At 37.6% G+C, this 25,106-nt stretch overlaps 1 protein-coding gene and 1 long non-coding RNA gene across 2 annotated transcripts in view; one reads left to right on the top strand and one right to left on the bottom strand.

Annotated features, from left to right (window-relative positions):
* Positions 1-25,106, top strand: part of LOC309657498 — a 145,626-nt gene that overhangs the window by 90,067 nt on the left and 30,453 nt on the right. The window lies entirely within an intron of this gene.
* The window catches only part of LOC309656992 (uncharacterized protein), a gene marked incomplete at its 5' end in the record, with an annotated part of 119,572 nt that overhangs the window by 86,354 nt on the left and 8,112 nt on the right, over positions 1-25,106 (bottom strand). Inside the window, 2 exons of the mRNA XM_082453983.1 lie at positions 15,562-15,728; positions 21,797-24,597. Coding sequence (XP_082310109.1) covers positions 23,049-24,597 — 1,549 coding nt within the window. The 3' untranslated portion in view covers positions 15,562-15,728; positions 21,797-23,048. The remainder of the gene's footprint in view (positions 1-15,561; positions 15,729-21,796; positions 24,598-25,106) is intronic.

The following is a 25,106-nucleotide window of genomic DNA, read 5'->3' as shown; positions in this document are numbered from 1 at the left end:
TACTAAATAACCAAGAGATCAGTAAAGAAATCTAAGAGGAAATCAAAAAATACCTAGAGACAAATTACAATGAAAACACGACGATCCAAAACCTATGGGATGCAGTAAAAGCAGTTCTAATAGGGAAGTTTATAGCTATATAAGCCTACCTCAAGAAACAAGAAAAATCTCAAATAAACAATCTAACCTTACACCTAAATGAACTCGAGAAAGAAGAACAAACAAAACCCAAAGTTAGCAGAAGGAAAGATATCATAAAGATCAGAGCAGAAATAAATGAAATAGAACCAAAGAAAACCATAGCAAAGATCAATAAAACTAAAAGCTGGTTCTTTGAGAAGATAAACAAAACTGATAAACCCTTAGCCAGACTCATCAAGAAAAAGAGGGAGAGGACTCAAATCAATAAACTTAGAAATGAAAAAGGAGAAGTTACAACAGACACCACAGAAATACAAAGCATCCTAAGAGACTACTACAAGCAACTCTATGCCAATAAAATGGACAACCTGGAAGAAATGGACAAATTCTTAGAAAGGTATAACCTTCCAAGACTGAACCAGGAAGAAACAGAAAATATGAACAGACCAATCACAAGTAATGAAATTGAAACTGTGATTAAAAATCTTCCAACAAACAAAAGTCCAGGACCAGATGGCTTCACAGGTGTATTCTATCAAACATTTAGAGAAGAGCTAACACCCATCCTTCTCAAACTCTTCCAAAAAATTGAGGAGGAAGGAACACTCCCAAACTCATTCTATGAGGCCACCATCACCCTGATACCAAAACCAGAAAAAGATACTACAAAAAAAGAAAATTACAGACCAATATCATTGATGAATATAGATGCAAAAATCCTCAACAAAACACTAGCAAACAGAATCCAACAACACATTAAAAGGATCATACACCACAATCAAGTGGGATTTATCCGAGGGATGCAAGGATTCTTCAATATATGCAAATCAATCAATGTGATACACCATATTAACAAATTGAAGAATAAAAACCATATGATCATCTCAATAGATGCAGAAAATGCTTTTGACAAAATTCAACACTGATTTATGATAAAAAACTCTCCAGAAAGTGGGCATAGAGGGAACCTACCTCAACATAATAAAGGCCATATACGACAAACCCACAGGAAACATCATTCTCAGTGGTGAAAAACTGAAAGCATTTTCTCTAAGATCAGGAACAAGACCAGGATGTCCACTATAGCCACTATTATTCAACATAGTTTTGGAAGTCCTAGCCACGGCAATCAGAGAAAGAAAAGAAATAAAAGGAATACAAATTGGAAAAGAAGAAGTAAAATTGTCACTGTTTGCAGATGACATGATACTATACATAGAGAATCCTAAAGATGACACCAGAAAACTACTAGAGCTAATCAATGAATTTGGTAAAGTTGCAGGACACAAAATTAATGCACAGAGATCTCTTGCATTCCTATACACTAATGATGAAAAATATGAAAGAGAAATTAAGGAAACACTCCCATTTACCACTGCAACAAAAGGATAAAATACCTAGGAACAAACCTACCTAGGGAGACAAAAGACCTGTATGCAGAAAACTATAAGACACTGATGAAAGAAATTAAAAATGATACCAACAGATGCAGAGATATACCATGTTCTTGGATTGGAAGAATCAATATTGTGAAAATGACTATACTACCCAAAGCAATGTACAGATTCAATGCAATCCCTATCAAATTACCAATGGCATTTTTTACAGAACTAGAACAAAAAAATCTTAAAATTTGTATGGAGAAACAAAAGACCAAGAATAGCCAAAGCAGTCTTGAGGGAAAAAAACGGAGCTGGAGGAATCAGACTCCCTGACTTCAGACTATACTACAAAGCTACAGTAATAAGACAATATGGTACTGGCACAAAAACAGAAACATAGATCAATGGAACAAGATAGAAAGCCCAGAGATAAACCCATGCACCTATGGTCAACTAATCTATGACAAAGGAGGCAAGGATATACAATGGAGAAAAGACAGTCTCTTCAATAAGTGGTGCTGGGAAAACTGGACAGCTACATGTAAAAGAATGAAATTAGAACACTCCCTAACACCATACACAAAAATAAACTCAAAATGGATTAGAGACCTAAATGTAAGACCAGATACTATAAAACTCTTAGAGGAAAACATAGGAAGAACACTGTTTGACATAAATCACAGCAAGATCTTTTTTGATCCACCTCCTAGAATAATGGAAATAAAAACAAAAATAGACAAATGGGACCTAATGAAACTTCAAAGCTTTTGCACAGCAAAGGAAACCATAAACAAGACAAAAAGACAACCCTCAGAATGGGAGAAAATATTTGCAAACAAATAAACGGACAAAGGATTAATCTCAAAAATATATAAACAGCTCATGCAGCTCAATATTAAAAAAACAAACAACGCAATCCAAAAATGGGCAGAAGACCCAAATAGGCATTTCTCCAAAGAAGACATACAGATGGCCAAGAAGCACATGAAAAGCTGCTCAACATCACTAATTATTAGAGAAATGCAAATCAAAACTACAATGAGGTATCACCTCACACCAGTTAGAATGGGCATCATCAGAAAATCTACAAACAACAAATGATGGAGGAGGTGTGGAGAAAAGGGAACTCTCTTGCACTGTTGGTGGGAATGTAAATTGACACAACCACTATGGAGAACAGTATGGAGGTTCCTTAAAAAACTAAAAATAGAATTACCATATGATCCAGCAATCCCACTACTGGGCATATGCCCAGAGAAAACCATAATTCAAAAATACACATGCACCCCATTTTTCATTGCATCACTATTTCAATAGTCAGGTCATGGAAGCAACCTAAATGCCCATCGACAGAGGAATGGATAAAGAAGATGTGGTACATATATACAATGGAATATTACTCAGCCATAAAAAGGAACAAAATTGGGTCATTTGTAGAGATGTGGATGGACCTAGAGACTGTCATACAGAGTGAAGTAAGTCAGAAAGAGAAAAACAAATATCGTATATTAATGCATATATGTGGAACCTAGAAAAATGGTACAGATGAACCGGTTTGCAGGGCAGAAGTTGAGACACAGAAGTAGAGAACAAACGTATGGACACCAAGGGGGGAAAGCGGCAGGGGGTGGTGGTGGTGGTGTGATGAATTGGGAGATTGGGATTGACATGTGTACACTGTTGTGTATGAAATGGATGACTAATAAGAACCTGCTGTATAAAAAAATTTTTTTAATATTTAAAAAAAGATAGATGTTAAATCAATAATGTAACCTTCTACCTTAAAAAGCAGAGGAAAAAAGAACAGATTAAATGCAAAACAAGAAAATCATAGGATATAATAAAGATTACAGAAGAAATAGAGAACAGAAAAACATTAAACAAAGTCAATGAAAAGTGCATTCTTAAAAAGATCAATAAAACTGAGAAACTTCTAATTAGGCTGATTTAAAAAAGGACTCAAATTCCTAAAATTAGGAATGAAGGTGGGACTATTATCACTGACTGAACAGAAATAAAAATGGCTTTAAGAGAATACTATGAATAACCTATGCCAACAAATTAGATAACCTAGATGAAACAGAAAAAATTCTCAGAAACACTCAAACTACTGAAACTGACTGAAGAATAAATAGAAAATTTGAATAGAATTATAACAAGTAAAAGATTGAATTAGTAATTTAAAAAAATCCACATAGAATACTCTATGCCCAGATGCTTCACTGGTGAATTCTACCAAATGTTGAAAGCATGAACACCAATCCTTCTCAAATTCTTCTAAAAATAAAATAGGAGGGCACATTTCCTAATCCACTGTAAATATAAGGCCAGTAGTACCCTGATACCAAAACCAGATAAAGACACCACAATGAAAGGAAATAGATCAATATCTCTTATGAATATTGCAAAAACCTCAACAAAATACTAAAAAACTGAATCCTGCAACATATAAAATAGGCTTACACACTATGATCAAGTGGGATTTAACCCAGGAATGCAAGGTTATCTCAACATATGAAAATCAATGTAATACATGATATTTATAGAATAAATGATAAAAATCAAATGATCATATCAATTGATGTAGAAAAAGCATTTTAAAAATTCGTCTCCTTTTCATGATAAAAATGCTCAACACACTGGAAATAGAAGAGATCTTCCTCAACCTGCTAAAGGGCATCTAGGAAAACGCCACAGCAAGCACAATACTTAACGGTGAAAGAGTGAAAGTTTTTCCCCTAAGATCTGGAACAAGATATGGCTGTCTGCTCTCACCACTTCTATTCAACCCTATAGTTACGGTTCTTGTCAGGGCAAAATACTAGCAAATGAAGCTACAGTACCTTTCCAACCATAAATATTTCACTATATATCTCTAAAAAATATAGAGGGGTTTTAAAAAATTCAACCACAATACCACTATCCAGAAAGTTAACAATCATTACTTAATATAATCATTTTAGTACCTATTTAGATTTCTTCCTTTGCCTCTTGATTTTTTTCAGTAGGTTCATGCTAATCAGAGTATATATTAAGGTTATGTCTCTCAATGTTATGGCTTACAATGTGATTTGTCTTTGTAAATGTTCCATGCACACATAAGAAAAATGTTTGGTGGAGTGTCCTATAACTGTCAACTAGGTCAAAATAGTTGAGTGTTTTCAGTTCTACAATATTCTCAAAGAATTTCTTTTTACGTGTTCTATCAATTACTGAGAGATTGCTATTAAAATCTTTATTTTTATTTGTGGATTTGTCTATTTCTCCTTGCAGGTCTATCAGTTTTGCATCATGCATTTGGAAGCTCTGTTATTTGGTGCATAAAAATTTAGTATTGTTTCATTTTCTTAATAAATTGGCCCCTTTATCATTATGAAATGACCCTTTTTATCCTTGGTTATATTCTATGCTCTGAAATCTGATTTGCCTGATATAGTTACTCCTTCTTTGGATTAGTGTTCGCATGGTATATTTTTTCATTCTGTTATTTTTAATCAATCTGGTCTTTATGAATTTCTTATAGACAACATATAGTTGGGCATTGCTTATTTATCCAATTTGAAAATCTCTGGCTTTTAATTGAGTCATTTGGATCATTTATATTTAATACTATTAATGATATGTTTGTGTTTAAATCTATCAACTTGCTATTCATTCTTTTTGGTCAGTCTATTTTTTTTCTCTTATTCAGTCTTTCTGGGAATAATCAAGTATTTCTTTTATGATTCTGTTTTGCTCTTGATGTATTCATAACCAGACATTTATAGCATACATCTTTAACTTATTTTAAACTATATTCAGGAACTATTGTACCACTTCAGGTACAGTTTAAGAAGCACACAAGAATATACTTGCGTTTATCTTCTCCTTGCCTTTGTATCACTCTTATGCAGATACATTAAGTTACACATATTACTTACACATATGCTAGAAAACCCTCACTACATTGTTATTATTTTTGCCTTAAAAGGTCAATTATCTTCTGAAGAGATTTTTAAATAAAGAGGAAAAGTCTTATATTTATCTGTATGCTTTTCTTTTCTCCTATAGATCCAGATTGCATCTCCTCTATTTTCCTTGCAACTGCAGGGCTTTCTTTAAGCTCTCTTGTAGTGCATGTCTGTTGGTGGTAAATTTTCTTTCAGCTTTTGTAGGTCTGAAGACATCTTCATTTCACCTTTGTTTTTAAAAGGTATTTCTGATGTACCAAGAATTCTAGATGGACAGTTATTCTTTTTTCTTTTTTTTCAGTACTGTAAAGAAGTTACTCCGCTGTCTTCTGACTTGCATTACTTCCACTGATGAATTTCCTGTCATTCTTATCCTTGCTCATCAGTACATAATACATCTTTATTCTCTTTCACAGTCATTCTGCCTGTATATCCAATGTTCTTTTCTCTCTGTTGAATATATCTAAGTTAGGCCTTGTTGCCAGTCATGCAAGATTAATAAAACCACCCAACGCTAAGAAGACATTCAAAGAAAGAATCACTATTATCTCCAAACTCATCCAGTTGTATATATTACATATGTACAGCTTTTTTTCAGTCATGAAGTGGTCTTAAGAGAAAAAACACTATTTTTCATTTCATTTCTCTTTTGCAAAGAAGTAATGTCTCACTGATACTTACCGTAGATCAGTATCAAGGGAAGAGTTCAACAAAGACAGGATGTAGGGAAGAAAAATAAAATGTATTGATGGCAACTTTTATGCCACCTATAAGGTAAATAATAGACGACCTTACTTAATGAAACTGTCATTTTGGTGAGCAGTCATACTATCAACACTATTTTACAAACAAAGGAATCAGGACCCTGAGAGATGGAAGTGATCTATTCAGGGTGCACATTCAGTGACTTGCAGAGCTAGGATTTGAACCCAGTTGTGCTGATGGAAACCCTTAAGACTATAACACTAAGTGGATGCTGTTCACTCTTCCCCAAAAGTTACTGTGAGCTGTAAGGACAGGTAACATGTCCACTAGTCACTCCTACCAGATCCCCTAATTCAGAGAGAGCCTCTGTCCTGCTCACCCTCTGCCTCATTCATCTCCCTAATTCTCTTATATTCCTATAGCATCTGCCTGGACTGTAAGAAAACCTCCTATCACCTGCATGAGTGCTGTCAACAACCCAGACTCCCCCAAGGAGTCTGAAGGATCAAGTTTCACCTAAATATTCAATACAGAGACAAGGACTAACTAGGACTTTATACACGTTTAGCAACAATCACATGTAGAGTGCCAAGCTGGACCAGCTGGAGACAGGACAGTGTTACTCATTTAACCTCTCCTGGCCTCAGTTTCCTCCTGTCTTCTGAGAAATGCAGAAGAAAATAATGTACCCTAATCTGTCATAGGCTCAAATCTGTATCTGCTCTTTAACATTTGTGACCCTAGGCAAGTCCCTCCTCTCAGAGTCTCACGCCTTCGAACAGTGTTCTGAGCCACAGGTGAAAGGATATCAATTAAGAGTATGTTTGAAATCCTGTGTAAAGTGCTAAATGGAGGTAAGTCTGACTGCATTGATTTGGACTGTTGATCCAGACTGCCATGATATTTTACACAACACAGTTTGGTGGTAAAGAATGTGACTGGAGCTGGAGTTCCCAGCTTGGATGCTGGCTCTGCTATTTGCTATCAGTGTAACCTTAGCAAATAACATAAATTCTATGTTCCCTAGTTTCCTTATATTTAACATGGGGACACTAATAGTATATAATGAGGATTAAATAAGTAAATACACATGAAAGGCATAAAAGTGTGCCTGGCAAAAGTAATCAGTTCATATATATATATATAAAATATGCTGAAAAGTTATTGGTAGAAAATGGAAAAACTAGGAGAGATATAGGGGTCATGATGGGATCTGCTAGGTTAGATAGTAGGGGATGGGGATTGGGTTCACCTTCCTCATTTTCCCTTCCCCCATATTCCAGAACCCTTCGTGACGGTTCCATAGCTCTGTGATGCAGGTCTGGAACTCCAGACTGGAGTGGGTAGTCTCTGTGTTCAGCTTCCTGAGGTAGTAGTGCATTTTAGATGATGGAGAACTTTGGCTGGTTGTTTCTGCATTTTAGTGAGTCCTGGGACCTTGGTTCCATCTTTTACTTTTGTACAAAGCTGGGGTCACCTTTTTGTCTTGTTACTGCACCCAGTGGTGTGCATAATTACCAATGTTTGAAAAAAAACAGAGACATTAGTCAGGTAAGGGAACTCTAGGCTCAGGCCACAAAAGAGACTGACTTGACTCTTGTTTTTCCTTTTCCTACTCCCACTATTCTAAATCAATTATTGGAATGGAGAGATAACAGGAATGGGAATTCTCAGGAGAGATTAGCACATCATTTGACTAGGAAAACTGGTTGGGTGGACAAGGGGTATAGTGGAGACTAGGGTTTCTAACCAAAGTTCGCAGACCATCTACCTAGATGTGGTAAAGAGTTCCAGGTTAAAATCCAAACACTGTGATTCATGGGTCATGGATTGGTTCATAAAGAGAGTTCAGGGCACCTGAAGAGAAGAGGCCTTCAATGCTTGTTCAGCAGCTGCTTTCCCATTATAGTGTTACCTGGCCAAGCCTCTCTCTTGTGTTTGGGCTGACCCAGAGAGCAATGTTGAGCCTCTGAAGGCCTCTGATACAGATTCTACTCATGGAGCAGAATCCTATAGAATGGAACAAACATGTTCCAGAAAATGTGAGTTTCTGTGCCCCTTTACAGTAGAGGACCACTATCTGAAATACCAATTGAGGACCAAAGGCAGTAAGCCATTCTTTGAGAAAGATTCTTCTCAAATAATTCTTTGTCATTCTTCTTTGACAAAGGAGAATCAGTAGAAAACATATCTACTTTACAAATAAATAACATGGAAACAATACAGGACTCAACTTTATCAATATAGAATGTCACTTTACTCATTAATGAATGTCTGCTCCTTGCTTAGAATAAGGAGTATAAGAAATGGGTCCCACTTCTCTTTTTTTTTTCTTGTCTTTCAGCATCAACTCAGTGGCAGGAAGAGAAAGTGGGAACTTTAAGAGCTAAGGTTTTGCTGTTCAACCCAGGCCTCTCCCGTTGATACACTTTTTGCTCCTTTCATTGTGGAGCAAATGGTCTTAGGTCCACAATTGTTGGGATGTCACTTCCTAAAGCCAATCCTCAAAAATCATAGCCCTCTGAGGAGAGCTCATCCGAAGTAAATCAGAATTGGGGACACTTCTAATCCCTTCTCTCTCTTCCACAAGAATTTAAACTGGTGGAGCTGGGCAGTGGGTTGTGCCCATGGGGTGGGGTGGTGATGTGAGATAGTAGAAGCAATATAGGTTGTTTTGGAGGCAACATTTTGGGGACTGACTTTGTACAAGTTGTTATCTTCCCTAATATTCAGACTAATCCTTTGAGATAACATCTGGCTTGCCAAGAGCACAGCAATGTTGTGATAAGCAGTTGGGTACAATGTGCATGGAAGCACTTTGTAAATGAGAGCATTGGACCTATATCAGCCTTATGACTTTCTAATTGACCTTTTGACCTTAAGTCTTAATTCCTGGGGCTCTTAGGGTAAATTTTGAAATAGTCTTTTCTCAGTTGAACATTCTACAAAGCCTCCTATAAGATCCCTTGCTCCTTTTTTCAACCAATAGGCTATTTTCCTAACTTGAAAGCTTCCCTTAAAGGCACCAGTTTTCTCTTTGGAAATGATTAATCTCTTATTTTTCCACATATCCCTCTTCCTGGCTTGTTTCTTGGAACTCCAGGACCCCATAGCAGTCTGGGGATGTCACAAAAAGGGGACACATAGAGAATGGAAAGTGAAAGGTAGCCTTGGGTTAAGAGATACAGGAATGAGAGAATAGGAATGTAGAGAAACGTGACCTTTGCCAGGCCTGCTAGGCCAGCTTGTCCCCATTCTGCTCCTGGATGCTATTTTTACCTCTGGTCTCTTACAGGTGCCTGCACAAGGTCTCTTTTGATGTGGCTTTCTAGAGCAGCCAGAGCAAGATCCTGCTCTGAGGAGTGTAACAGAGCAACCACAGAAGCAAATATTCTGTTATGGGAGAAGCTGGGGGAAATGTTGTTTTGAATCTATCACCTTTGGGATTCACTGAGTCGTCACACACTCTGGCCTCCAACTTCCCACTGGACTGAACCACCTTCTCAGTTTCCTTGTTTTCACCATCAACACTGGGTGGCCTACTTCCATCAGAGCTCCATTTAACGCTGAATCCAACAATATCCATGGACCTTCTTTCACACCACCTCTTCCCTTTTCCTTTCTACCCCTAGAGAACACTCAGATCCTGGACCCTATTTCACAACTAGGCCCCTTTGCCTCTGTACAATATCTCCTCACCTGACCCCACACTTCTGAAGATGCCTTTCCCTCTTCAGTCATCTATATTTAAAAGGCTGACTATATAGCTGAAGCTGCAAAGCCCCTTGGAGGAAACACTCAAGCAGATCAAGGAGAAGAAAAAATCAGTTTTCTGCATGCTTACCTGTGGGTGAAGAGGGCAAGATGGCCATGAGGTCATCCCCCTAAAATTTTGCTCATAGGCTCAGGCTGGGGAGGGGAGCAAACAGGACAAGAATCTGTCACCAATTTAATAGAGAAAAGATCCTAAGTATCCTAGGAAACCCTTAGCTGGAGAAGAGCAAAAAGAGAATGCAGACTGGACACCCCAAGGAGGAGAGTCTCTGCTCAGGACGGCCTATTGCAGAGACTTCTGGGAACAAGTCATCCTACTACCTATCACAGGGTCCACCAAACAGTACTTGGAAAACAGGAATAAGTATGTGCTCCAGTGGTTTCATCCACTGGACAGAACAGACATAGATTCATGGCACAAAACCAAGACACTGTCAACTTCTGTGAAGAGCTCAGATCCACTAGAAGTCAGAACTGCCTCTATGGGCAAAGGGGATATTGAAACTCAGAAGAATAAGTCAGTCACTGGCTAGATCCTAAAGAAAAAATTGGATTATGTACAGAATTAATCAAGGAAAGGAAGTCTGCCTGAGGAACTCAGGGCCCAGGTTGAGTTCAAAGATATATTTTCCTGTGATTACAAAGATCCCTACATCCCTGTGGAAATGAAAGGGCTGAGGAACACATCTTGATACCTACACGTAGACTCTTAAGTTGCTAAATGTGCTAAACAATAGGCAGGTCAGTCAGAATCATAAAACTCATGAAAACTGTGAGCTTCCAGAATGAGCTACTGTGTTTGAAGCTGATCAGGGAGCCTGGACCAAGGATGCCAGGTCCAACAGACCATCCTCATACCTGCCCCAGGATCTGTCTCTGGGGGTGGGTGTTTCTTCCGGTCAATCATAAACTCCTCCTCTATTCCCTCCCTGTTGCCAGCAAAACTTCTCTCAAATGTTTCCATACAATTAGAGAAAATTAACTGGTTTTCTCATTACTGAAGACGATGTGCTCAGTTTCTCATGATCTCAAATATATTTGTTTCTTCTAAAAGGAGAATAATGTCCTTTGACTCTGCTGCACTTGTGAGAAGTTTAGAGTATCCAAAGAACTAGAGCTTGGAGAAAAGAAGAGGCCAGTTTTATCTCTTATTGAGAGCTGGCTTTGACTTCTTGAAGCTGATGAGGGTTAGGAAGGGCCAGTGATGGTGGCATGGCACCTACTGCCATCTCAAGTTGCTCCATTTATCTCTCTGAAGATATCCTGCTTAATACTTATTATAATACGCCCTTATAAAACCAAACAAATATATTCAGAAGCTTTGAAAAATGAGAAAACCCATAAATACCATGCCCAGGAGCTGGACTTAGCCCTGCCCCTGTTCCATCATTATTTTGAACTGCATACTGCCATGGTTGGAATGGTTGGGGTTACACAGGCATCAAAGGGCCAGAATTTCCCACTGAACCTCCAGGAATAGTAAGCAACAAACTTCTCATGCCCCCAAAATGGAACTGGAGTTTGAGAGTCCTAAGTTTAGAACGGTAAGGAAGAATTCTCCGTGACCCCGAATATTTTGGTGGAGAACAGCTTCCACCTGCCCTCCAAACCCCCTTACATTCCTGATGTAGGCTGGGAGAATAAGAATTGCTCTCCACTTCTTATATCGTCCTTAAAATGTACAATGGACCACTAACTCCCCTTTCCTCTCTCCATGCAAAAGGCTCTGGAGCAGCAGGAAACACAGAACGCCTGGCTGTTTTATAGTAAGTGGGAGACAGGAGGAAAGTAGAGGAGGGTTAAGGTCTTAGCAAACCTGAGGATTGAAGGAGAACACAGTTTTATCAGGCTTGGGAAAGAAATCTCCTCATATCTCCAGGTAGCACTCAGCTCACTCTCCGGCCGGTGGAAGTGAGCTGAATTCAAATTGAGAGACATAAAAATTGATGCATGTCCTGAATCACGATCACCCATCCTGCAGAAGATAGCCCCACTCTGAAAGTGTTTGGAAATGAGATTGTTTTCCAGAAAACAGTGTTTTTTGAATGCTAGAGAAACTAGGCCCATCTAGTGTACACAGAACTGGATGAGCTTGAAGATGTCAGCTGTTCGAGAGTTATGCTGAGATGGATCATCAGACGGGTATGGCAAGACCAAGGAACAAATTAAGGATTGTCTGAGTCTATGGGATTCATTGGTCTCAAAAAAACCTTTGAACTCAATGAATTCTCCCTGCTGAGTGGATATCTTATGGAAGGAAGCCCCATTCTACAATGCTTGACTTGATGACGTCATTGCAGGGCAAAGGGATCATACAGCCTTCAGTGATGGGAAGATTCATGGGGCAGTCATACAGCATCTACAGAAAAATAAGGACAAGAGTGGGGAAAGGTTGGGGAATGAGAGGGAAGGGAGGAAAAATAACCCAGCTAGTGGGAAAGAATGGGAACGTTTTCATCGTCACTAATCATGACACACCCTACCCACCAAACAACACATGCGTGTGCACACAGACGCACACACACACACACACACACACACACCCTGACCTGTTTATGAGTGTCTCAGACACCACAGGGTGTGCCTCAGAGCATGGAGTTAATGTACCACAGAAGGTTAGGATGGAATTTAGATTTTTCACAAGGAAATAAGCATTTTTCTCTCTCTAGGTTAAGTGTAGAACATCAAATTTCTACATGCTTCATTTTATTAGGTTCTAAATTTACATTTTAATATAATCCTTAATGTGATCATCACATTAAAATTATAAATGTAGAAATTACACAACAGAGTTTCACTTGGAAAAGTAGTGTCTAGCAGCATGCACAAAGACTACGTATTGTCACATCAACACGCACATAAATAAGACTGGTAATAATTGTTCATAATGCCCACTTCAAAATAGTGAAACAAAAAGGTAACCATGGCTTCCGTGGTGGCGCAGTGGTTAAGAATCTGCCTGCCAATGCAGGGGACACGGGTTTGAGCCCTGGTCCGGGAAGATCCCACATGCTGCGGAGCAACTAAACCCGTGCGCTCCAACTACTGAGGCTGCGCTCTAAAGTCCACAAGCCACAACTACTGAGCCCGCGTGCTGCAACTACTGAAGCCCACACTCCACAACAAAAGAAGCCACCACAATGAGAAGCCCCCCACACCGCAATGAAGAGTAGCCCCTGCTCCCTGCAACTAGAGAAAGCCCAAGTGCAGCAACGCAGACCCAACGCAGAAAATACCTAGGGACAAAAGACATACTGAAGGAGGCAGAAGACCTGTACTCCAAAAACTATAAGACACTGATGAAATAAATTGAAGATGACACAAACAGATGGAAAGATATACCATGTTCTTGAACTGGAAGAATCAATATTGTTAAAATGACTATACTACCCAAGGCAATCTACAGATTCAATGCAATCCCTATCAAATCACCAATGGCATTTTTCACAGTAGAACAAAAAAAAATTTTTAATTTGTGTGGAGACACAAAAGACCCCAAATAGCCAAAGTAATCTTGAGAAAGAAAAATGGAGCTGGAGGAATCAGGCTCCCTGACTTCAGACTCTACTACAAAGCTATAGTTATTAAAATAGTATGGTACTGGCACAAAAATAGAAATATAGATCAATGGAACAGGATAGAAACCCCAGAAATAAACCCATGCACCTACTGCCAATTAATCTATGACAAAGGAGGCAGAATAGACAATGGAGAAATGACAGTCTCTTCAATAAATGGTGCTGGGAAAACTGGACAGCTACTTGTAAAAGAATGAAATTAGAACATTCTCTAATACCATACACAGAAATGAACTCAAAATGGATTAAAGACCTAAATTTAAGATGGGATACTATAAAACTCTTAGAGGAAGACATAGGCAGAACACTCTCTGACATAAATCAGAGGAATATCTTTTTCAATCCATCTCCTAGAGTAATTGAAATAAAAACAAAAATAAACAAATGGGACCTAATTAAACTCAAAACCTTTTGCACAGCAAAGGAAACCATAAACAAAACAAAGAGACAACCCACATAATGGGAGAAAATATTTGCAAATGATGGGACCAACAAGGGACTAATCTCCAAAATTTACAAAGTGCTCATTCGGCTCAATATCAAAAAAAAAAAAAAAAAACCCAATCAAAAAATGGGCAGAAGACCTATTAGACATTTCTCCAAAGAAGAAATACAGATGGCCAAGAAGCACATGAAACAATGCTCAACATTGCTAATTATTAGAGAAATGCAAATCAAAACTACAATGAGATATCACCTCACACCGTTCAGAATGGCCATCATCAAAAAGTCTACAAATAATAAATGCTGGAGAAGGTGTGGAGAAAAGGCAACCCTCCTACACTGTTGGTGGGAATGTAAATTGATACAGCCATTACGGAGAACAGTATGGAGCTTCCTTAAAAAACTAAAAATAGAACTACCATATGATCTAACAATCCCACTCCTGGGCATATATCTGGAGAAAACCATGGTTCAAAAGGATACATGCACCCCAATGTTCATTGCAGCACTGTTTACAATAGCCAAGACATGGAAGTAACCTAATGTCCATCAACAGATGAACGGATAAAGAAGATGTGGTACATATATACAATGGAATATTACTCAGGCATTAAAAAGAATGAAATAATGCCATTTGCAGCAACATGGATGGACCTGGAGATCATCATACTAGGTGAAGTATGTCAGACAGAGAAAGGCAAATTATCATACTAGGTGAAGTATGTCAGACAGAGAAAGGCAGATAACATATGATATCACTTATATGCGGAATCTAAAAAAAGATACAAATGAACTTATTTACAAAACAAAAAGAGACTCACAGGCTTAGAAAAGAAACCTATGGTTACCAAAGGGGAAAGATGGGGGGGAGGAATAAATTGGGAGTTTGGGATTAACATATATACACTACTATATTTAAAATAGATAACCAACAAGAACCTACTGTATAGCACAGGGAACTCTGCTCAATATTCTGTAATAACCTAAAGGGGAAAAGAATTTGAAAAAGAATAGATATATGTATATGTATAAAAGAATCACTTTGCTGTACACCTGAAACTAACACAACATTGTAAATCAACTATAGTCCAATATAAAATAAAAATTTTAAAACAAACGTTTGTACAGGAAAAAAAATAGCCTATTTGTGTCTTTATATTTAAAGCATGCTTTTTGTAGGCAGTATATAGTTGGGCTGTGCTGTTTTAGTCAATATGACAACCTCTTCCTTTAATTGGTGTGTTTAGACTTATATATAATGTGATAATTTACATTGTTAGATTAAGTCTATCATCTCCATTTTATTTTCTATTTGTCCTATCTGTTCTTTTTCTTTTTTCTGCCTTCTGTTGGATCAATTGAATGTTTGTTTTGATTCCTTTTTAACCTGTTTTGGATTATTAGCTATAACTGTGTTGTTGTTTTAGTGGTTTATTTAGCATTTGTACTATATACCTTTAGCTTATCCCAATCTACCTGCAAGTAATATACAACTTCATATATAGTATAAGAGCCTTACAATATGTTCATGGTCATGTTTTGCCACTATATGACCACGTGGCTCCTCCAAAGATTGGCTTGACCTACCTCTGGCAGGTATAATTGTGGATGATGTGACACTCTTCAGAGAGCTATACCTGGGAGCTCTCCAAGGATCTCCTTAGATAAGGAATCCCAAAGCAATATGAGGCATTAGATTAGATTTCCTCTTGATCATCTCAACAAAATCTGGAGCCAGTGTCTGTTGGTACCACCTGCAACAAAGAGAGAGTATCATCAATCAGGACACACCTCCTAAGGGACTATATTTCTAGATGCTTCAATCTTAGAGGGCCAGAGCTTAGGGAGTTCACTGAATGTGTAGTATCAGTGGCTTCCCCAGTGTTCTTCAGATACCGATTCTCTGAGCTCTTTTAAAAATCCAACTTGATTTCCATGTTTATCAACAAGCTATCCCATTTCCAGGACCTAGGAGAGGTCCTCTCTGAACACCAAAACTTAAGAATTAAGATTAAATCTTTAAATCAATTAAAATAGTGATTTTTAAAGGAGTTTATTTTTTCAATAATAAATCTTGGCTAAATAGAAGGAGCATTTTAAGAAGAATTTTTCTGTTGATGCAACTGTTACTGGAGCTATTAATAGTATTTTATGGACTGACAACATTGGAATAAATCATCTAGAGCTGATGATTCTTACAGAACAATTTTTTAGAAAAGATTTAACTTTTTATACACATCATGTAAGTCTGAATTTAATTTTCAATGTAAATACACACAATGGCATTTTATTGTTTTCTCAAACATTTCCTGTAACTTGCAGAGGTCATATAAAAAAACCAAAAGTGGCTTCAAGATTTATATACAATTCAGAACATTTGTTTATATATTATATTATAATATATTCAATTACAAGGGAAAAATGATTTTAAAATTGTCTGCCTTGTTAATAGCTAGTTATCCGAAGCTTCATGTGAGAATAATGTTCTTTTTTGTTGACTGTAACAATCTTTAATTCCTATATCTAAGTTTGTGGAGATTTGCTTTGCAATGCTGTAGAAGTTTTCAAAACCAGAGATTCTAAATCCTTTAAAGAATTTTAATAATAAATGAGTATGGTTTATTACACACACAAAAAAGATTAAACACGTAAACAAGAACCACTTAAAAATAAATAAATAAATAAATAAATAGAAGGAGCACCTTTGCACAGGCATCACAAATCATGAACTAGTTCAAAAAACAGTCTACAATGGAGAGTGAGGCAAGAGGGCCAGCATAACACAGTGGTCAAGAGTACAGACTCTGGCATCAGAATATCTGGGTTTGAATTATGATTTCTGAGTTACTCTTTGTTTTTGTTTTGCTTTGTTTTATTTTTGGTATCTTGATTTTCTTTTAGGTATAAAGAAAAGGAATTAAAGACAGTTTTTTTGGTTTGTTTTCTTTTGACGATGGAAAGTGTGTGCTGACTTTCAAAGCAGCTTTCTGGCTTTAAAATATTGATATCAGCCTTTCTATAAAGATGCTCTCTTATTCGGTCTGGTGAAAAGATTCTGAGAGGAGGGTGTGATGACAATAGCATGCATTGGTAAAGAGATAGGCCATGATGGGTGTGCTGCCTATTACCAACAAGATAATGAAGCTCCTGGTGGTGAGAAAGAAGTTCAGTCCATTAGGAGACTGGAGATGACCCCAGCTAACCATCTCAAGGATTACCTGAGATCCCCCACAGCTCCAGATTTGCAAAACTAGCTCCTGGACAGTAACAATGATTTCCTAGAGAATTTTGTAAATTTTCAGTCCTCACCAAGTCAGAAATACAGTATTTCCCTATTGCAGAAATGTATCAAAACCTCTGTAGTCCAGTTAGAGCACAAGCCATTAAAATGTAGAATCCTTAACTTCCCCTTCTTTCTATCCACAAAATTCTCTTTCTAAGTCACCTTTGCAGATGAATCCTTGACATACTTCCCCACGTTGATCATTTTTTTTTAAAGTTTTTTTTTTGATGTGGGCCAATTTTAAAGTCTTTTATTGAATTTGTTACTATATTGCTTCTGTTTTATGTTTCTTGGGTTTTTGGCCGTGAGGCATGTGGGATCTTAAGCTTTTGCACAGCAAAGGAAACCATAAACAAGACAAAAAGACAACCCTCAGAATGGGAGAAAATATTTGCAAATGAAGCAACTGACAAAGGATTAATCTCCAAAATATACAAGCAGCTCATGCAGCTCAATATCAAAAAAACAAACAACCCAATCCAAAAATGGGTGGAAGACCTAAATAGACACTTCTCCAAAGTAGACATACAGATTGCCAACAAACACATGAAAAGATGCTCAACATCACTAATCATTAGAGAAATGAAAATCAAAACCACAATGAGGTATCACCTCACACTGGTCAGAATGGTCATCATCAAGAAATCTAGAAACAGTAAATGTTGGAGAGGGTGTGGAGAAAAGGGAACCCTCCTGCACTGTTGGTGGGAATGTAAATTGATATAGCCACTATGAAGAACAGTATGGAGGTCCCTTAAAAAACTAAAAATAGAACTACCATATGATCTAACAATCCCACTACTGGGCATATACCCAGAGAAAACCATAATTCAAAAAGAGACATGTACCACTATGTTCACTGCAACACTATTTACAATAGCCAGGACATGGAAGCAATCTAAATGTACATCGACAAATGAATGAAGAAGGTGTGGTACATATATACAATGGAATATTACTCAGCCATAAAAAGGAATGAAACTGAGTTATTTGTAATGAGGTGGATGGACCTAGAGTCTGTCATACAGAGTGAAGCAAGTCAGAAAGAGAAAAACAAATACCGTATGCTAGCACACATATATGGAATCTAAAAAAAAAAAAAAAAAAAGGTACCGATGAACCTAGTGGCAGGGCAGGAATAAAGATGCAGATGTAGAGAATGGACTTGAGGACACAGGGGAGGAAGGGGAAGCTGGGACGAAGTGAGAGAGTAGCATTGACATATATACACTACCAAATGTAAAATGGATGACTAGTGGGAAGCTGCTGCATAGCACAGGGAGATCAGCTTGATGCTTTGTGACAACCTAGAGGGGTGGGATAGGGAGGGTGGGAGGGAAGCTCAAGAAGGAGGGGAGGGCTTCCCTGGTGGCGCAGTGGTTGAGAGTCTGCCTGCCAATGCAGGGGACAGGGGTTCGAGCCCTGGTCTGGGAGGATCCCACATGCCATGGAGCGGCTGGGCCCGTGAGCCACAATTACTGAGGCTGCGTGTCTGGGCCTGTGCTCCGCAACAGGAGAGGCCACGATGGTGGGAGGCCCGCGCACCGCGATGAAGAGTGGCCCCCACTCGCTGCAGCTGGAGAAAGCCCTCACACAGAAACGAAGACCCAACACAGCCAAAAATAAAAATAATAAATAAATAATAAATAAATAAATAAAGAAGGAGGGGATATGGGGATATACGTATACATATAGCTGATTCACTTTGTTGTACAGCAGAAACTAACACAACACTGTAAAGCAATTATACTCCAATAAAGATATATATATATATAAAAAAGAAAGAAGGGGAAATTGAGCTTTCACTGATCATCCGACTATATCTCCTTGAATACTTATCCTGTTGGCATTTTTAGCTTATTAATGTAACTATTTTTAACTTGGTTGAATTTTTATAGCCATTGAAATGGAAAAATATTAAAGCTAACTTTAAAAATATTAAAGTTAAGGAATCAACATAAGAACAGACTTTGTTCATCTGTTGTTTTTACTGTTTTAGTAATATTGGTGTTGAAAATTTGAAGTTTGTTTAAGCATACTATAAGCAAAATAATTTAGTAATTCTGCTAATGTGGTTGGGCAACATTATTTTCAGTGTAAGATGAAATACTAGTAAAATATCAAGGATTTTATGAAAAGTATGAATGGAACAGTACAGACTCGCAATTTAAAACAGTATGTTCTGATCCCTTTCCAAGTCCACTGAAGGTGGTCTAAACTTAATGACTGGGGTATGGTAACTAGGCATTTTCTTAACACTGTATTTAGAAGGTGTTATTATAATGAACTCTATCAGCTTTTAATGTCATGTTTTGTGGGGGTTTTGTCTTTGAAAAATCTTTGCATAATGAAAGTCACAATTACTTTCTGTTTTCTTCTAGAACTTTATAGTTTCCACATTTACATTTATGCTCATGACCTTTTTCACATTGATTTTTATATATAGTGTGAGTATGAGCTAGGAATCAAGAGTTTTTTGTATTGTTTTGTTTTTGCATATGGATTTCCAAATGTTCCAGGATTGTCTGTTGAAGACTACCTTCTGTCCATTGAGTTACCTTGACAACTTTGTTAAAAGTCTGTTATTCATATGTGTGGTTTGACTTCTAGACTATACTGTTCCATTGACCTGTCTATTCTTATGCCAATACTATATACTCGATTACTCTAGCTTTATAAGCCTTGAAATCAGATAATATGAGTCTTCTTTCTTTCCAAAGATGTCTTGTTTATTCTAGGTCTTTTGCATTTCCATGTACATTTTTGAATCAGATTGTTGAATTCAACACAAATGTCTGCTGAGATTTTTTTGTGGGTGATTGCAATAAATATATAGATCAATTTGAGGAAAACTGATATCTTAACAGTCAATATTGAATCTTTCCATCTGTAAATACAGTATATCTCCTCATTTTTTTAGATATTTTGTGAAACCCATTTATCAGGTCTAGTAGATTTTTTGGTAGTCTTTGAAATCTTCTGTGTAGAAGACCATGTTATCTGCAAATAAAGACAATTTTATTTTTTATTTTCCTTTCCTGACTGTATGCTCCACCTCCCCACTCCACCCCACCCCCCACCTTATTTTGTTTTCCCTACTGCACTGGCTAAGATCACCAGTACAATATTCACCAGGAAGAGCAGAACAGACATCTTTAACATTTTCCCTATCTTGGGGCAAACATTTAGTCTTTCACCATTAAATATGCTAACTTTAGATGTTCTATAGATGTCCTTCAACAATTTGAAGAAGCTGCCCTTTATTCCTAGTTGCTGAGTTTTTATTCTAAATTGATGTGGAATTTTTGTCAAATAATTTTCTCCCATCTATAGAAATGACCATATAGTTATTCTTTTTAGGCTATTGGTATGTTGAATTATACCAAAAATTTTTTGTACATTGGACCAAATTTGCATTCTTGAATTAAACTCTATTTAGCCATGATGTACTTTTTTTTTCAAAATATTTCTAGACTTTATTTGCAAAGTCTGTTAAGGATGGTTGTGGCTATGTTCAGGAGAAATACTGGTCACTAATTTTTTTTTCTTGTAATGTCTCTGTCTGGCTTTAGCATCAGGATAATGGTAGCCTCATAAAATATGTCAGGGATCCCTCCTCTACTCTTTTCTGGAATAGATATTGTAGAATTGGCTTTTTTCTTTTTAATTTAGTTGTATTCAAATCTTTTCAATAACTTTTAAGTATCTTTAGAATCTGAATATGCCTATTGCTTCTTTTTCTTGCCTCATTGCACTGGCTAGCTCCTCTAGTAAAAAGCTGGGGAAAAAAAGCTGGTGAAATATTAAACCAGGAGGTGCTAAATCTGAAATGAGATTTTTATAGAAACCCATTATCAGATCAATGAGGCTGTGCAGGAGCTGTAAGAGTGGAAGGATCAAATGGGAAGTCTATGAGGTGGGAACTGTGAATCTTTGTTAAACCTATATAAGGTCTATACCTGTCACTATATAAAACCCCCTCTTCACTAAATTTCTCTATATTCCCAATATGATCCCTTGTCCTTCTCATGTCTCCATAAGAGCCAGTTAGGACATCTTCCATGAGGAACCCTCAGAGTAGCTCAACCCATGAGGTGTACTCTTAGTCCTTCTATCCCAGATCTGAACGGCCAGTTATATCTGATGACAGTGCTCTCAACTCAGTGTTAATAATGAGACCAGAAATTTGCCCACACAGGTTCCCACATCCCTCTCCATCAGGTATGCCCTCTCCCCTGCAGAGATTCTCACCCAGTTTCATAATAGATAGTTCAGCCATGCAGGAAGGGGATAAGGTGGGCATGAAATGTGAAGGCATCAAGTAGGAACAAAGGGAAGAACAATGTGAACATGGGTAAACCAGGTTTGACCATATAGACACCTTCATCCTTGCCAGGTATGCTCTCCTTCAGAGCGGCTCCAGCAGGAGTCCGCATTTTAAGTTGCTCATGCAGGAATATGTGGGACCACAGGAAGGAGGGCAGGAGATATTTTAGAGGTATTAAGTTCTCAAATCTATGGCAGGCACTGAATTCTTACCCCAAGAGTTTTCCTTTGTAAGTGTCCTCAGTTCCAGGGAGAACAGTTGCAGCTGCAGGACAGGGGTCATAAAGGAACTAAAGTGACATTAGACAGGGTCTTTATGTGCAAACACAATGGCTTATATAAATGTATGTAAAAAATAATAAAAGTATAATAAAATCTCACTTTAACATACCAAGAATCAAGACTACCATGGTCAAAGACAGTTAAATCAATCAGTCATAGGAATGGGGTACAAAAGCAGAGTATCCGGACTGCAAAGCAAGTTCAGATGTGTCATATTAGTCTTAGCATCCTGTTATAGGACAATAGAAAGATAAAAAGAACTAATATTAACTGAAAATGTGCTCTACACTGTACATTTATTTACCAATAAGAAAAAATATTCAAATGGGTAAAGTAGGCTTGCCTGAAGTCACACAATCTTTTGAGTAGTTGAGCCAGGATTAAAACCCAAACCATCTGGCTCAGTACCAAAGTCTTTCCACTATACCAAATTCCCAGTAAGGGAGAGTAAAGAGGAGACTTGGTCAAGAAGCATCAATTTCAAGGTCCAGGGCCTTCCAGAGATACAGATCAACTTATATGCTTGAGATGGGAAAATGTATAATTATCACCTTTACTAAATCTGATCAACCTATCTTTCCATCCTATCTTTCCATCTTTGTATAAGAATTTTACATGTATATTTAGGGATCATGCTAAGCCCCCCACCCTTTTTTTTTTTGGCTGCTCTGCACAGCTTGCAGGATCTTAGTTCCTCAACCAGGGATTGAACCTGGGCCACAGCAGTGAAAGCGCCAAGTCCTACCACCAGGGAACTCCCAAGCCCCTCCTTATTAATACAGTTTCTAGGAATTGATTTTTTTAACTCAAGTTTTCTTCATGTCCTTTATAGGGAATTACTGTACATGGCCCAAATAATGGCAAGCTAATATTAGCAATTTCACAATGTGTTTATTGTTATGGTATAATAAGGAATATGTAATTTGACAATATTCTATATACATAATTTGTTCTACTGACCATTCAGTTCATGACTTTAAAAGCTTTACATGCCATGGTGAAATGTCTTTCATTTATGTAATTATTTCCCATCATCTTTGCTGAGTTAGGTATCACCACAATACAGACACAAATTATCTTGTAAAATTTTCTCTATAAAGATGTTGTCCACAAATTTATCAAATTAATCAGGTTTCTGTTGTTTATTAAGGCTTGAGCTAATACTGAAAGCTTGTCTGTGTTTTTAGTTCATTATGATTTTACCACTGCTGTGAATTCTCTGATGTACAGTGAGCTGTGATTTCTGGATGAAGGCTTTTCCACATACAGCACACCGATAAGGCCTTTCCCCAGTATGAATTCTCTGATGTAAAACAAGGTCTGACTTCTGAGAAAATGCCTTTCCACATTCAGCACATATATAAGGTTTCTCTCCTGTATGAATCCGCTGATGCCCTGGGAGGTGAGACTTTTGAGAGAAGGCTTTCCCACATTCAGTACAAACGTAAGGTTTTTCTCCTGTGTGAATCCTCTGATGTCCAATGAGATGTGATTTCTGACAGAAGGCTTTTCCACATTCACTGCATTTATAGGGTTTTTCTCCAGTATGCGTTCTCTGATGTATAATGAGCTGTGACTTCCGGGAGAAGGTCTTCCCACATGCAGTACATTCATAAGGTTTCTCCCCAGTATGAATTAACTGGTGTGTAATGAGTTCTGTCTTCCTGCTGAAGGCTTCCTCACATTGAGCACATTTGTAGGGTTTCTCCCCAGTGTGAATCCTTTTATGTATGATGAGGTGGGACTTCTCACAGAAGGCTTTTCCACATTCAGTACACTCATAGGGCTTCTCTCCAGTATGAGCTCTATGATGTATAATCAGCTGTGACTTCTGGGAGAAGGCCTTACCACACTCTCTACATTCATAAGGTTTCTCTCCAGTGTGAATTCTCTGATGTATAATGAGGGGTGATTTCTGGGAGAAGGCTTTCCCACAGTCACTACATTCGTATGGTTTTTCCCCGGTATGAACTCTTTGATGTATAATGAGGGATGATTTTTGAGAGAAGGCTTTTCCACATTCAGAACATTCGTAAGGTTTCTCCCCAGTATGAATTCTTTGATGTACAATGAGGTGAAACTTCTCACTGAAGGCTTTCCCACATGCACCACAATTGTATGGTTTCTTCCCAGTATGAATTCGTTGATGTACAATGAGCTGTGACTTCTTAGCAAAGGCTTTTCCACATGTAATACATACACAGGTTTTCTCCTTAGTTTCAACATTCTGATACTGAATAAGGGATTGTTTCTTGCTGAAAATGTTTCCACACTCATTATCATCACAGGGAATTACTCGATTGTGAATTTTCTCAAGATCAGGATTGGACACACCATGGATGGATGAATTTCCACATCCAAAACTCTCATCAGGGTTTTTTCCTGAATTGCTCTTATTACAACTAGGTAGGTCAATACTAGATTTCAAGTTATTTTTAAATGCATCACAGTTATGGGGTCTTTGTCTTGATGTATCTGACCCTATGCATTCTTGAAATATTTTCCCCAATGCATTATATTTGTGGTCTGACTCCACAGTCATTGTTTTGTTGTTGATGACTGTTACTTGCCTGAAAAGTCTGTTTTTCTGACATCTCTGCAGGTGGCCATCACCTTGACAGACTTTTAAAATGGAGTAAAATGAACCATCCTTTGTGACTCCTTTCAGTATCTTATTATGCAAGGAAACAGACCCCAAAATACATGACTGGGTGTTGTCAAGGTTACTTTTCCTGTCTAAAGGGAAGAAAGATAAAATAAAACAGTCATAAAGAATAATTAACAGAATGCAGAGGAGTATAAAAAATGACTGATCCAATGAAGGTGATGAACTCAAAACCGGGATGGAGACAGGCCATTTCATAAGACAGACAGCAAATAGTATGATGAGGGAAATGGTTAGACAAGGATGTTAAAGCAAAATATTTATGGAAAAACTATACCTGAAGGAGATAGAAAACTATCTGAGTTATTATCACTCTAATCTTGGATTACTCTTTTAGAGTCTTCCCATTTCTCCTGCTTCCTGAAGGGGAATGCTTTTCACCTTTCAAATGCGTTTATTTTATAATTTGCTATATATACTTGACTAGTATTATCCTACCACCACTAGCCAAAGAAACAAGGTCTCTTCTGTACTCAAAATACTTTAACTCTCCTCAGTCTACTTTCCTAACTAACAACTAATACAAACAACAGAAAAACCCAAAATCCTGCTGTGGATTCAGTATCAGATTCACAC

The sequence above is a fragment of the Balaenoptera physalus genome, assembly GCF_965194825.1.
Source record: "Balaenoptera physalus genome assembly, chromosome: 3".
In the NCBI taxonomy this organism is placed as follows: Eukaryota; Metazoa; Chordata; class Mammalia; order Artiodactyla; family Balaenopteridae; genus Balaenoptera; species Balaenoptera physalus.
This window is presented reverse-complemented; position numbering and strand designations above follow the sequence as displayed.